Source organism: Musca autumnalis, unplaced genomic scaffold (assembly GCF_047663935.1).
Source record: "Musca autumnalis isolate F117 unplaced genomic scaffold, ASM4766393v1 scaffold_1, whole genome shotgun sequence".
Lineage (NCBI taxonomy): Eukaryota > Metazoa > Arthropoda > Insecta > Diptera > Muscidae > Musca > Musca autumnalis.
Genome location: NW_027411644.1, coordinates 208176858 through 208191082, shown reverse-complemented (window position 1 = coordinate 208191082; position 14225 = coordinate 208176858). Strand labels below are relative to the sequence as shown.

At 35.0% G+C, this 14225-nt stretch overlaps 1 protein-coding gene across 1 annotated transcript in view; it reads right to left on the bottom strand.

Annotated features, from left to right (window-relative positions):
* The window catches only part of Dad (Daughters against dpp), a 116096-nt gene that overhangs the window by 39913 nt on the left and 61958 nt on the right, over positions 1 to 14225 (bottom strand). Inside the window, exons 3-4 of the mRNA XM_073959988.1 lie at positions 12460 to 12507; positions 3912 to 4043 (exon numbers count right to left, since the gene is read on the bottom strand). Of these exons, the coding sequence (XP_073816089.1) occupies positions 3912 to 4043; positions 12460 to 12507 (180 nt within the window). The remainder of the gene's footprint in view (positions 1 to 3911; positions 4044 to 12459; positions 12508 to 14225) is intronic.

The following is a 14225-nucleotide window of genomic DNA, read 5'->3' as shown; positions in this document are numbered from 1 at the left end:
GATATGCCTGTCTTGTCTATCAATAATCAATTACAGCTTTGTTGTTTTTTAAGCGCCGCATACAGATTACCTGAAAGAATTCCCAACAAACAACATTTGATGTCTGACGATGATGATGAGAATGGTGGAGGTGATGGTGATGGCAATGGTACATTTGAATTTGAATATCTGTGGGAGTGTTTGTGTCATTTATTTGGTGTGATGCTAGGCTTAAGTAGTCTCCTGTTCTGTGGCATGAATATGTTGGAAGATTAACATGGCTCGTGTAAGGTTTGAGTTCTATTTTGGGAGAGACTCTAGGTAATGTCAATCAATCTTACTTTGTATTACAATGTTGGAGGATTTTTCAACATTGTTGTTGTAACATGAACATGGGTATGGAGAAGCCTAAGGATGGTATTTATGCATCCCAAACACACTATTTATTGAAGTTTTGATTGAAGGTTTTGGCAGGTTCAATTTTTAAGGCAATTTACAGTTCTTTAAGCGTGGGTTTTTAAAGAGTATTTCCAAGGCCATCTACAGCTCTTTAAGCGTGAATTTTTAAAGAATATTTTTCAAGGCCATCTACGGCTCTTTAAGCGTGGATTATTAAAGAATATTTCTAGGCCATCTACGGCTCTTTAAGCGTGGATTATTAAAGAATATTTCTAGGCCATCTACGGCTCTTTAAGCGTGGATTTTTAAAGAATATTTCCAAGGCCATCTACAGCTCTTTAAGCGTGGATTTTTAAAGAATATTTCCAACGCCATCTACAAATCTTTAAGCGTGGATTTTTAAAGAATATTTCCAAGGCCATCTACAAATCTTTAAGCGTGGATTTTTAAAGAATATTTCCAAGGCCATCTTCAAATCTTTAAGCGTGGATTTTTAAAGAATATTTCCAAGGCCATCTACAGTTCTTTAAGCGTGGATTTAAAAAAATATTTCCAAGGCCATCTACAGTTCTATAAGCGTGGATTTAAAAAAATATTTCCAAGATAATCTACAGTTCTTTAAGCGTGGATTTAAAAAAATATTTCCAAGGCCATCTACAGTTCTATAAGCGTGGATTTAAAAAAATATTTCCAAGATAATCTACTGCTCTTTAAGCGTGGATTAAAAAAAAAATATTTCCAACGCCATCTACAGGTCTTTAAGCGTGGATTAAAAAAATATTTCCAAGGTCATCTACTGCTCTTTAAGCGTGGATTTCTAAGGCCATCTGGAGCTCCTTAGGCGTGGATTTTTAAAGAAGATTTCTAAGGCCATCTTGAGCTCTTTAAACGTGGATTTTTAAAGAAGATTTCTAAGGCCACCTTGAGCTCTTTAGACGTGGATTTTTAAAGAAGATTTCTAAGGACATCTTGAGCTCTTTAAGCGTGGATTTCTAAGGTCATCCTTAAATCTTTAGGCTTGGATTTTTAAAGAATATTTCCAAGGCCATCTACAGCTTTTTGAGCGTGGATTTCTAAGGTCATCTTTAGCTCTTTATGCGTAGATTTTTAAAGAATGTTTCCAAGGCCATCTACAGCTCTGTAATCGTGGATTTCTAAGGTCATCTTGAGATCTTTAGGCGGGGATTATTAAAGAATATTTCCAAGGCCATCTACAGCTCTTTAATCGTGGATTTCTAAGGTCATCTTGAGGTCTTTAGGCGGGGATTATTAAAGAATATTTCCAAGGCCATCTACAGCTCTTTAATCGTGGATTTCTAAGGTCATCTTGAGCTCTTTAGGCGGGGATTTTTAAATAATATTTCCAAGGCCATCTACAGCTCTTTAATCGTGGATTTCTAAGGTCATCTTGAGCTCTTTAGGCGTGGATTTTTAAAGAATATTTCCAAGGCCATCTACAGCTCATTAAGCGTAGATTTTCAAAGAAGATTTCTAAGGTCATATACAGCTCATTATGCGTAGATTTTTAAAGCAGATTTCTGATGTCATCTTGTGTTCTTTAGGCGTGGATTTTTAAAGAATATTTCTAAGGCCATCTTGAGCTTTTTAGCCGTGGATTTTTAAAGAATATTTCTAAGGCCATCTTGAGCTCTTTAGGCGTGGATTATTAAAGAATATTTCTAAGGCCATTTTGAACTCTTTTAACGGAGATTTCTAAGGCCCTCTTGAGCCCTTTAGACGTGGATTTTTAAAGAAGATTTCTAAGGCCGTCTTGAGCTCTTTAGACGTGGATTTTTAAAGAAGATTTCTAAGGCCATCTTGAGCTCTTTAGACGTGGATTTTTAAAGAAGATTTCTAAGGCCATCTTGAGCTCTTTAAGCGTGGATTTCTAAGCTAATCTTGAGCTCTTTAGTCGTGGATTTTTAAAGAAGATTTCTAAGACCATTTGAAGCCCTTTAGTCGTGGATTTTTAAAGAAGATTTCTAAGACCATTTGAAGCCCTTTTGTCGTGGATTTTTAAAGAAGATTTCTACGGCCATTTGAAGCCCTTTTAAGAGTGGAAGAATATTTCTAAGGTCATTTGGGTTTTATAGAATATTTCACAGGTCATTAGTAGCTCATCAAATCCGAATCAGTGGTGCTGCCTAATGTCTGCTTTCGTGATTACAATTCTCACGTATTCTCTCTTTCTTCCTATCTTCCGTCGTGTCGAAAAGACGATATAGCCTCTTACCTATACCAAACCGTAACAAAGTGAGCATGCCTGTTCTACATAAGAAGACATTCATATGTTTCGATTGTTTATATTGTGAGTGAGAGAATGGGGCCCGAGAAAGAGCGAACATATAAAATAAGACCACTATTGCAATAGTGTGTGCCCCCACAATCATATCACCACAAAAAAAAAAACCAACCATACCGTGACTGCGGAATGCTGTGCGCTAATGTTGTGTGGCGATGATGTTCGTCAGCCGGTCGATCGACTGACCGACCTACCTACCGGTTAGACGACAGACAGAACATATATACGTTCGTTCAGTCATTCATTCGTTTGTTCGTTGCGCTTGTTGTTAGATAGTTAGCTTGCTTGCTGCTTGCTGGCTGGTTGGTTGGCTCACTTGTTTGTTTATTTATTCAATGTTGTCGTCGTTTATCTTACGATTTTTTTTGTCGGCGTCAGCCCCACACAATAAATATGCACACTCCAACACTCGTCGTCTCCTTCTTCTTCTTCTTCCTCACCCAGAATTCACACGACAAGGGGATGGCGAAGAAAAGGTTGGGGTGGTGTTTGTCTCCACCATTTGAAAAACGGGGTGGAAGACGAGTAACGGAAAATACAACAAACATGGGGGGCTAGTAGTCATGTTTTCTTAGGCGCCAGGTTGCCGCGTCAAGTCGTCACTTTCTACAATATATTGATGATATTTTTTTTTTATTTTAGCTTTTCAGCGAGATTGTGAGTGTGCGATTTTTTTATTATAAATTTTTGTTGTTATTGCTGCTGATATTTTGTTTTTAATTTCAACCAAATATTAAAGTATAGAAGACAGAAAAAATGCCATAACGCACATGTACATATATTATTGACACATACTATTGCATCGCCAGACATTGATATGAAGTGCAACGACTGATTGAATGTCGGCTGATGGCTGCATTGCATGTAATTGCATTGCAGAAGAGATCAGTTAGTTGAGTGCTCAGTAGGCATCTCATCATATTTTGAATCTATGGTAAGAGAGTGTTCGTTATTCATCCTATGGGATAAATGAGGAGGATGATCATCAACCAAATTAAAAAAGAAAATGGAAAAAATATTGTGAAAAAAATCTAAGGCAGGACAAATAATACCTACGTTTCCCCAGCCAAAGGAAATCTAACAAATTTAAGCTTAGGAGAAGAAACATCATAAAATATCAGAATGTTTTGCATTCAATATCATCATAGATTTTGATATAGAATTTTGGATTTCATAATTGCGACCTTATGTTTTAATAGGGAGCTATGGGGCTTATTTTGCTTGCACTTACCTTCACCGTCAGTGGTAACTGATTCTGTCCTCCGAACATAAATATCGGAATTGACTTTTCGTATGCTGGAAATGCCGTCGGCATCTGAACTTCCGAAAGATGTTGAGTTGCCGTAATTTAGAAAAGTTAGTCCTTAAAAAAGAGAAGAAAATAAAAATATTAATAAATAATGTATTTTAAAAGGGAAGTTATGGTCTTGAAAATATTCTTTAAAAATCCACGTTTGAGTAGCTTCAAATGGTCTTAGAAATAAATGGGCTTAGAAATATTCTTGAAAAATCCACGCTTAAAGGGCTTCAAATGGCCTTAGAAATATTCTTGAAAAATCCACGCTTAAAGGGCTTCCAATGGCCTTAGAAATATTCTTGAAAAATCCACGCTTAAAGGGCTTCAAATGAGCTTAGAAATATTTTTGGAAAATCGACGCTTAAAGGGCTTCAAATGCCATTAGAAATATTCTTGACAAATCCACGCTTAAAGAGCCGTAGATGACCTTACAAATCTTCTTTAAAAATCTACGCTTAAAGAGCCGTAGATGACCTTACAAATCTTCTTTAAAAATCTACGCTTAAAGGGCTTCAAATGGCCTTAGACAAATTGTTTTAAGATCCACGCTTAAAGAGCTGTAGATGGCCTTAGACAAATTGTTTAAAAATCCACGCTTAAAGGGCTGTAGATGGCCTTAGAAATATTCTTCAAAAATCCACGCTTAAAAGGCTTCAAATGGTCTTAGAAATATTCTTTAAAAATCCACGCCTAAAGGGCTTTAAATGGTCTTAGAAATATTCTTTAAAAATCCACGCCTAAAGGGCTTTAAATGGTCTTAGAAATATTCTTTAAAAATCCACGCCTAAAGGGCTTTAAATGGTCTTAGAAATATTCTTTAAAAATCCACGCCTAAAGGGCTTTAAATGGTCTTAGAAATATTCTTTAAAAATCCACGCCTAAAGGGCTTTAAATGGTCTTAGAAATATTCTTTAAAAATCCACGCCTAAAGGGCTTTAAATGGTCTTAGAAATATTCTTTAAAAATCCACGCCTAAAGGGCTTTAAATGGTCTTAGAAATATTCTTTAAAAATCCACGCCTAAAGGGCTTTAAATGGTCTTAGAAATATTCTTTAAAAATCCACGCCTAAAGGGCTTTAAATGGTCTTAGAAATATTCTTTAAAAATCCACGCCTAAAGGGCTTTAAATGGTCTTAGAAATATTCTTTAAAAATCCACGCCTAAAGGGCTTTAAATGGTCTTAGAAATATTCTTTAAAAATCCACGCCTAAAGGGCTTTAAATGGTCTTAGAAATATTCTTTAAAAATCCACGCCTAAAGGGCTTTAAATGGTCTTAGAAATATTCTTTAAAAATCCACGCCTAAAGGGCTTTAAATGGTCTTAGAAATATTCTTTAAAAATCCACGCCTAAAGGGCTTTAAATGGTCTTAGAAATATTCTTTAAAAATCCACGCCTAAAGGGCTTTAAATGGTCTTAGAAATATTCTTTAAAAATCCACGCCTAAAGGGCTTTAAATGGTCTTAGAAATATTCTTTAAAAATCCACGCCTAAAGGGCTTTAAATGGTCTTAGAAATATTCTTTAAAAATCCACGCCTAAAGGGCTTTAAATGGTCTTAGAAATATTCTTTAAAAATCCACGCCTAAAGGGCTTTAAATGGTCTTAGAAATATTCTTTAAAAATCCACGCCTAAAGGGCTTTAAATGGTCTTAGAAATATTCTTTAAAAATCCACGCCTAAAGGGCTTTAAATGGTCTTAGAAATATTCTTTAAAAATCCACGCCTAAAGGGCTTTAAATGGTCTTAGAAATATTCTTTAAAAATCCACGCCTAAAGGGCTTTAAATGGTCTTAGAAATATTCTTTAAAAATCCACGCCTAAAGGGCTTTAAATGGTCTTAGAAATATTCTTTAAAAATCCACGCCTAAAGGGCTTTAAATGGTCTTAGAAATATTCTTTAAAAATCCACGCCTAAAGGGCTTTAAATGGTCTTAGAAATATTCTTTAAAAATCCACGCCTAAAGGGCTTTAAATGGTCTTAGAAATATTCTTTAAAAATCCACGCCTAAAGGGCTTTAAATGGTCTTAGAAATATTCTTTAAAAATCCACGCCTAAAGGGCTTTAAATGGTCTTAGAAATATTCTTTAAAAATCCACGCCTAAAGGGCTTTAAATGGTCTTAGAAATATTCTTTAAAAATCCACGCCTAAAGGGCTTTAAATGGTCTTAGAAATATTCTTTAAAAATCCACGCCTAAAGGGCTTTAAATGGTCTTAGAAATATTCTTTAAAAATCCACGCCTAAAGGGCTTTAAATGGTCTTAGAAATATTCTTTAAAAATCCACGCCTAAAGGGCTTTAAATGGTCTTAGAAATATTCTTTAAAAATCCACGCCTAAAGGGCTTTAAATGGTCTTAGAAATATTCTTTAAAAATCCACGCCTAAAGGGCTTTAAATGGTCTTAGAAATATTCTTTAAAAATCCACGCCTAAAGGGCTTTAAATGGTCTTAGAAATATTCTTTAAAAATCCACGCCTAAAGGGCTTTAAATGGTCTTAGAAATATTCTTTAAAAATCCACGCTTAAAGAGCAGAACATGACCTTAGAAATCTTCTTTAAAGATACACGCCTAAAGAGCTGTAGATGACCTTCGAAATCTTTTAAAAAATCCACGCTTAAAGAGCTGTAGACGACCTTCTTTGAAAAAACACCCTTAAAGAGCTGTAGAGTACCTTAGAAATCTTCTTTAAAAATCCACGCTTAAAGAGCTGTAGATGACCTTAGAAATCTTCTTTAAAAAGTCCACGCTTAAAGAGCTGTAGATGACCTGATAAATCTTCTTTGAAAAAACACCCTTAAAGAGCTGTAGAGTACCTTAGAAATCTTCTTTAAAAATACACGCTTAAAGAGCTGTAGATACCATTAGAAATCTTCTTTAGAAATACACCCTTAAAGAGCTGAAAATAACATTAAAAATCTTCTTTAAAAATCCACGCTTAAATAGCTGTAGATGACCTTAGTCATCTTCTTTAAAAATCCACGCTTAAATAGCTGTAGATGAAATCTTCTTAAAAAATCCCGCTTAAAGTGCCGTAGATGACCTTAGAAATCTTCTTAAAAAAATCCCGCTTAAAGAGCCGTAGATGACCTTAGAAATCTTCTTAAAAAATCCCGCTTAAAGAGCCGTATATGACCTTAGAAATCTCCTTAAAAAGATCACGCTTAGATGACCTTAGAAATCTTCTTAAAAAAATCACGGTTAAAGAGCCGTCGATGACCTTAGAAATCTTCTTTAAAAATCCCCCTTAAAGAGCCGTCGATGACCTTAAAAATCTTCTATAAAAATCCACGCTTACAGAGCTGTAGATTACCTTAGAAATCTTCTTTAAAAATCCACGCTTAAAGAGATGTAGATTACCGTAGAAATCTTCTTTAAAAATCCGCGTTTAAAGAGCTGTATATGACCATAGAAATCTTTCTTAAAACTCCACGTTTAAAGAACTGCAGATGACCTTATAAATCTTCTTTAAAAATCCACGTTAAAGAGCTGTAGATGCCCTAAGAAATATTCTTTAAAAATCCACGCTTAAAGAGCTCGAGAAGGCCTTAACAATATTTATAAAAAATCCACACATGAAGAGTTGTAGATTTTCTTAGAGCTGAAGCAAAGTATGTATTCGGTAAAACATTTAAAAATAATTCAACAATTGTTTTTTTCTTTAAACAATTTCCCTGTATGAATTCCATCCATTCTATTAAATTTTCCATTATTTATTTTCACTTTGAAATTCCTTGGCGAACACGGTAAGCACTGTGGGTGCCGCACGCGTGCTTTAGAAACTAAGAATTTATAAACAATTCAGATTCGCCTTGATTTGTTGGTCACTATCACTGGGTGGCAGACCGACAGGCTGACGGCTGATTGCAAAGAAAATACAAACCAACTGCAATTAACTTGAAAGAAAAACAACAACAACAACAACAGAAAATAAATATCGTCGTTATTCTCATGGCTTTTTGAGGTGATTATCGCCGTCATAGCATTGGCTGCCACCAACAGAGAGATAGGGAGGAGTGAGGGGAAGTGGGGAACAGTCATGGCAATAAAGCGTTTGGAGGAAATGTGCAGTTTGCGTGCAAATCAAGCAAGAAAGTCCAAAACGGAACCAGTGACGTTGGTCATCAATTGGATATTTGGGAATGACTTCAGAGAAGGTGGTCTGAAGCTGCCACGAATGTTGTGTGAAGGACATGCAATAGTGCAAAAATGATGATGGCCAACCATCACCATTACAACAAGGAAAATATTTTCGTTTACAACAATTTTGGTTTATTTACACAAAAGACAAAAAAAAAAACAAAAAAAAGAAATGAAAATAAAAATATTAAGAAAAATATAAAAGCGGCGCCAACAAACCCAACCAAATGTTTATTTGCTCCATCAAAACATACGTGGCGGGTTGTGTTGCAAAAAAAAAAAAAAACAAACAACAACAAAAACCTTAGAAAAAAAAAATAATTGAAATGCAAAGAATTAGGGCAACAAATAACAGCAACAGCGGCGTCAATGGCAGCACGGGATAACCATAGCCATGGTGGCCCATAATGCCAACCTGACGGTGGGTGTAGCAGAGCATTCAGTTGTCGGGCGGTCGGTCGCATTATTATTTGTTAGCCTTTCATGAAAATAAAATTACAACAAGACCAGAGGGAAAAATTCACACAAATTATTGCGGCGCCGTAATGTTTGTGTGTTTTCTGTCTTGTCGCTTTTACTTAAAGAAATGAACGAATAAAAAATAAATAAATTAATAAAAATAAAATAATATTTGCAAATCTATACGAAAAACACATTGTATTTCATTTTTTTGGCGTAGAAGACGAATGGGTCGTTGTGACTTTCTTTTAAAAATAAAATGTACGCGTCACATAGGCACAGAGGAATGCCTTGTGGTCCGCAAGCCAGCCAGGTGATAATTGCAGTCATAATACCTTGTCGTCTTGAGTATTCTTTTTGTTAAATATTTTTTAAATTATTGGGGTTTCAAGGAGAGGGTAATAATTTAATCGTAGAGCACAAGATGGTTTAAAAATCCAGCCCAAAGAGCTCAAGATGGCCTTAGAAATATTGTTTAAAAATCCACGCCTAAAGAGCTCAAGGTGGCCTTAGAAATATTGTTTAAAAATCCACGCCTAAAGAGCTCAAGGTGGCCTTAGAAATATTGTTTAAAAAACCACGCCTAAAGAGCAGAAGATGGCCCTTGAAATATTGTTTAAAAATCCAGCCCAAAGAGCTCAAGATGGCCTTAGAAATATTGTTTAAAAAACCACGCCTAAAGAGCAGAAGATGGCCCTTGAAATATTGTTTAAAAATCCAGCCCAAAGAGCTCAAGATGGCCTTAGAAATATTGTTTAAAAATCCAGCCCAAAGAGCTCAAGATGGCCTTAGAAATATTGTTTAAAAATCCAGCCCAAAGAGCTCAAGATGGCCTTAGAAATATTGTTTAAAAATCCAGCCCAAAGAGCTCAAGTTGACCTTTGAAATATTGTTTAAAAATCCACGCCTAAAGAGCTGAAAATGGCCTTAGAGATATTGTTTAAAAATCCACGCCTAAAGAGGTGAAGATGGCCATAGAAATATTGTTTAAAAATCCACGCCTAAAGAGCTGAAGATGGCCTTAGAAATTTTGTTAAAAAATCCACGCCTAAAGAGCTGAAGATGACCTTTAAAAATATTGTTAAAAATCCACGCCTAAAGAGCTGAAGATGGCCTTAGAAATTTTGTTTAAAAATCCACGCCTAAAGACCTGCGGATGGCCTTAGAAATATTGTTTAAAAATCCACGCCTAAAGACCTGCGGATGGCCTTAGAAATATTGTTTAAAAATCCACGCCTAAAGACCTGCGGATGGCCTTAGAAATATTGTTTAAAAATCCACGCCTAAAGACCTGCGGATGGCCTTAGATATATTGTTTAAAAATCCACGCCTAAAGACCTGCGGATGGCCTTAGAAATATTGTTTAAAAATCCACGCCTAAAGACCTGCGGATGGCCTTAGAAATATTGTTTAAAAATCCAGCCCAAAGAGCTCAAGTCGACCTTTGAAATATTGTTTAAAAATCCACGCCTAAAGAACTGAAAATGGCCTTAGAAATATTGTTTAAAAATCCAGCCCAAAGAGCTCAAGATGGCCTTAGAAATATTGTTTAAAAATCGAGCCCAAAGAGCTCAAGTTGCCCTTTGAAATATTGTTTAAAAATCCACGCCTAAAGAACTGAAAATGGCCTTAGAAATATTGTTTAAAAATCCACGCCTAAAGAACTGAAAATGGCCTTAGAAATATTGTTTAAAAATCCATGCCCAAAGAGCTGAAAATGGTCTTAGAAATATTGTTTAAAAATCCACGCCTAAAGAGCCCAAGTTGACCTTTGAAATATTGTTTAAAAATCCACGCCTAAAGAGTTGAAGATGGCCTTAGAAATATTGTTTAAAAATCCACGCCTAAAGAGCTGAAGATGGCCTTAGAAATATTGCTTAAAAATCCATGCTTAAAGAGCTGAAGATGGCCTTAGAAATATTGTTTAAAAATCCACGCCCAAATAGCTGAAGATGGCCTTAGAAATATTGTTTAAAAATCCACGCATAAAGAGCTCAAGGTGGCCTTAGAAATATTGTTTAAAAATCCACGCCTAAAGAGCTCAAGGTGGCCTTAGAAATATTGTTTAAAAATCCACGCCTAAAGAGCTGAAGATGACCTTTGAAATATTGTTTAACAAGTAAAAAAGTATCAGTCGGCTTTGCCGACAGAGGTATACCCTCAGCATGTGTATATTGAAACAATTTTTTCCCAAAATACGTATGTATTTAGGGGGTTTTAAAAAATTTGGGCGTTTGAACCGACAAAAATGTTGATTAGGATTAAAGATCAAAAGTTTTGCGGAGGAGATACAAAAAGGAATGGATCGACATTGACCGTTACGGAAGTGGATCTCCAGCCACAACATATGGGTCATAGGGGGTTTTTACACCCTTCGGGCTGTTTGCTCATGAAGTATGGACTTGCCCCTAAAAAAACTTTTAATATCGTAATTGATGCAGCGAATGCTAGTTGCTTCAACAAAAATCAAAATTAGTCGATATTAGGTCTTAAAGTGAACTTATCCGAAATTTTGTGTGGGAGGTACCGGATGGAGTGGACAAGCATAGTCCATATTTGAACCTGATCTATATCTGGTAGATATATTAGGATGTGTAAAGTAAAGACCAATTCGGCCACTCCCTTCAAGAGTTACCGTACGAACAATTTTTCCGAACATTTTTTAACTTTTGTGGGGGAGGTACCTGAAGGAGTGGACCGATATTCCTTATCTTCAAACTTAAACTATGTTTGAACAAAATATTACTAAGGCCATATTTTGGACCGAATCGGCAGATCCGTTCGAGAGTTATCTTGCGCTCCAACCACCTCACAGGGTGTCATAGGGGTTTTTTGCAACTTTCATGCTATTTTCTCAGGAAGTATGGACTTGCCCCTGATGAAACTTGTACCGTCGTATGGAGGGCACTAAATACAAGTTGCTAAAACAAAAATCAAAGCGATTCGAGAGATGGCTCTAAACTGAACTTTTCCAAAATTTTGTGTGGGAGGTACCCGAAGGAGTGGACGTATTGGGACCATATTGGAACCTCATATTACTCTGGTAGAAAGTTTACGCTAGATAAAGTATGGACCAAATCGGTAACTCCCTTCAAGAGTTATCGTGCTCACAAAATTTTTCGAACATTTTCGAACTTTTGTGGGGGAGGTACTGGAAGAAGTGGACCGATATAGCTCATCTTCGAACTTAAACTAAGTTTGGGCAAAATATTACTAAAGCCAAAATTTGAATCGAATCGGTTCATCCGTTCGAGAGTTATCGTGCGCTCCAGCCAGCAGGACAGACAGACTGACGGACAGACAGACTGACGGACAGACAGACGGACGGACATGGCTAGATCGACTCCAAATTTTCTGAAACACATTTCGTCCAAACATACTTGGGGGCTAAAACCATTATTTCGATGAGACACATTTTCATCGTATCAAAGTGTATATACCCTCCTTAGCCTAAAGGCTGAGGGTATAAAAATCCACACCTAAAGAGCTGAAGATGGCCTTAGAAATATTATTTTAAAATCCAGGCCTAAAGAGCTGAAGATGACCTTTGAAATATTGTTTAAAAATCCACGCCTAAAGTGCTGAAGATGGCCTTAGAAATATTGTTTAAAAATCCACGCCTAAAGAGCTGAAGTTGGCCATAGAAATATTGTTTAAAAATCCACGCCTAAAGTGCTGAAGATGGCCTTAGAAATATTGTTTAAAAATCCACGCCTAAAGAGCTGAAGATGGCCATAGAAATATTGTTTAAAAATCCACGCCTAAAGAGCTGAAGATGGCCATAGAAATATTGTTTAAAAATCCACGCCTAAATGGCTGAAGATGGCCTTTGAAATATTGTTTAAAAATTATAACTTGTAGTTTCAGATATTTTAGTTCCTTACCTTCGTTTCTGTCCATCCTTTGGCTGCGATATGGAGGCGGGGCACTTTCTGTAAATACAAAAATAACCCAAAAACTGACATTAGTTTTATGTAAAATTCACTATTACTTAGTTGATAAAATGGGATGGATATTTAAATGTTGCTTTCGAATAAAAATTAGAGAATATAAGGTTTGTTCCCCAATGTTAACAACAAATATTGTTTTATTGTATTTCCCCATAAACCATCATAAACATGCTATTGCAACTTGATATGACATTAATAATAGATGATCAACATCAAAATGTCGAAATAAAATGTAAATTTCAAATTGATACTGTAATAGTGAACTTAAAATGTCACAAAAGTATTTCATTCATAACTTTTGAAGTTTTCAAATACAAACATACTTATTAACATATGTATGTATTTCGGTATGTATTTTATGATTGTTGGTTTTTATGGTTATTGTTATTGATGTTACACATATTTATTTATACAAATATTTTATAATAAGGCAATACACGTACAACAACAATATAAAATTCATTCATAAAATTGTCACCACAAACGTGTATTGTAAATTGGGAATTGCACGTGGGTTTAAACGAGAAAAAAACATCACATTCTTACAAATTGGTTCAAAAAATATACGAACTAAAATTTTTGAAAAAATCACATCAACGATTTGTCAACAACAAATCGTTTTATTTATCATTCCAATCGTATGATGTAACTATAAGACCGTAGTGAGGTTCTAGTATTCTCCTAGATGTCCTAAAAATTAATTTTGATTACATTACAATCTACCATAAATACCGTTTTTTCATTCCCTAATTTCGAGGGTTATATCTGAAACTTTATTATTAATCATTAGGGAATATATCCGAAATCGAAAGAATAAATTTAGCTTTTGGACATAAAGACATTTATTTCAATTAATGTCTCCCAAGCACATTAACTTTTAATCTGCACATAAATATGTATCTATCTCTCCACAAAGCTGTCTATGAAGGTATGCAGAGCATATTTTTATATTTTATATTTATTTTTTTCTTATTACTTTTTCGGTCTTTTTTTTGTTCATTCAAACAAACCTCAAAAAGTCATTAACAAAAATCTATACAAAAATATTTTAATCCCTCAAATTGTATATACAGCAGCAGCAACAAAAACAATACAAATTCTTCTCGAGGCAAACAAAATAAACAAACGAAACACACAAAAATCTAAGGTGTGGCAGGCGACTGAGAATGACTGACATTATGTTATGAGGCAAAAAACCAAAGTTTTTTTCAAAATTGCAAAACACAAAAACAAAAATCCAGGTGACAGCTTCAAAAATATTTAACGAAACTTAAATAATATAAAAACACAAGACTCTAATATACAAAATAGGAGAGTAGAATACTATTGCTATTTCGAAACAAAGTATGTAGCTCCAAAGAAGAAATAAACTACAACATTCCCTCTATAAAAAAAGTTGATAATGGTCACCGAAATACTTATTGTTTTTGTTATTGTTTCTTTAACTATTACCTGGACAACCATGTTTTGAACACCGGGCATGGAATATTCCATAGGAACTTTCCTATGAAATGTTAATAGATTGGAAATGTTGTTAACACAATTATTATATTAGACAAATTTTGAAAATGTGTTTAACGCAATATGTTGTATTGGATGATTCAGAACTAAATATTCTATTCTAGGTGTATTTAATTTCTTAGGCGATGGCTCACTGACTAGCTAATCATTAACTTTCAAGCAAAACCCCTGAAGCTAGG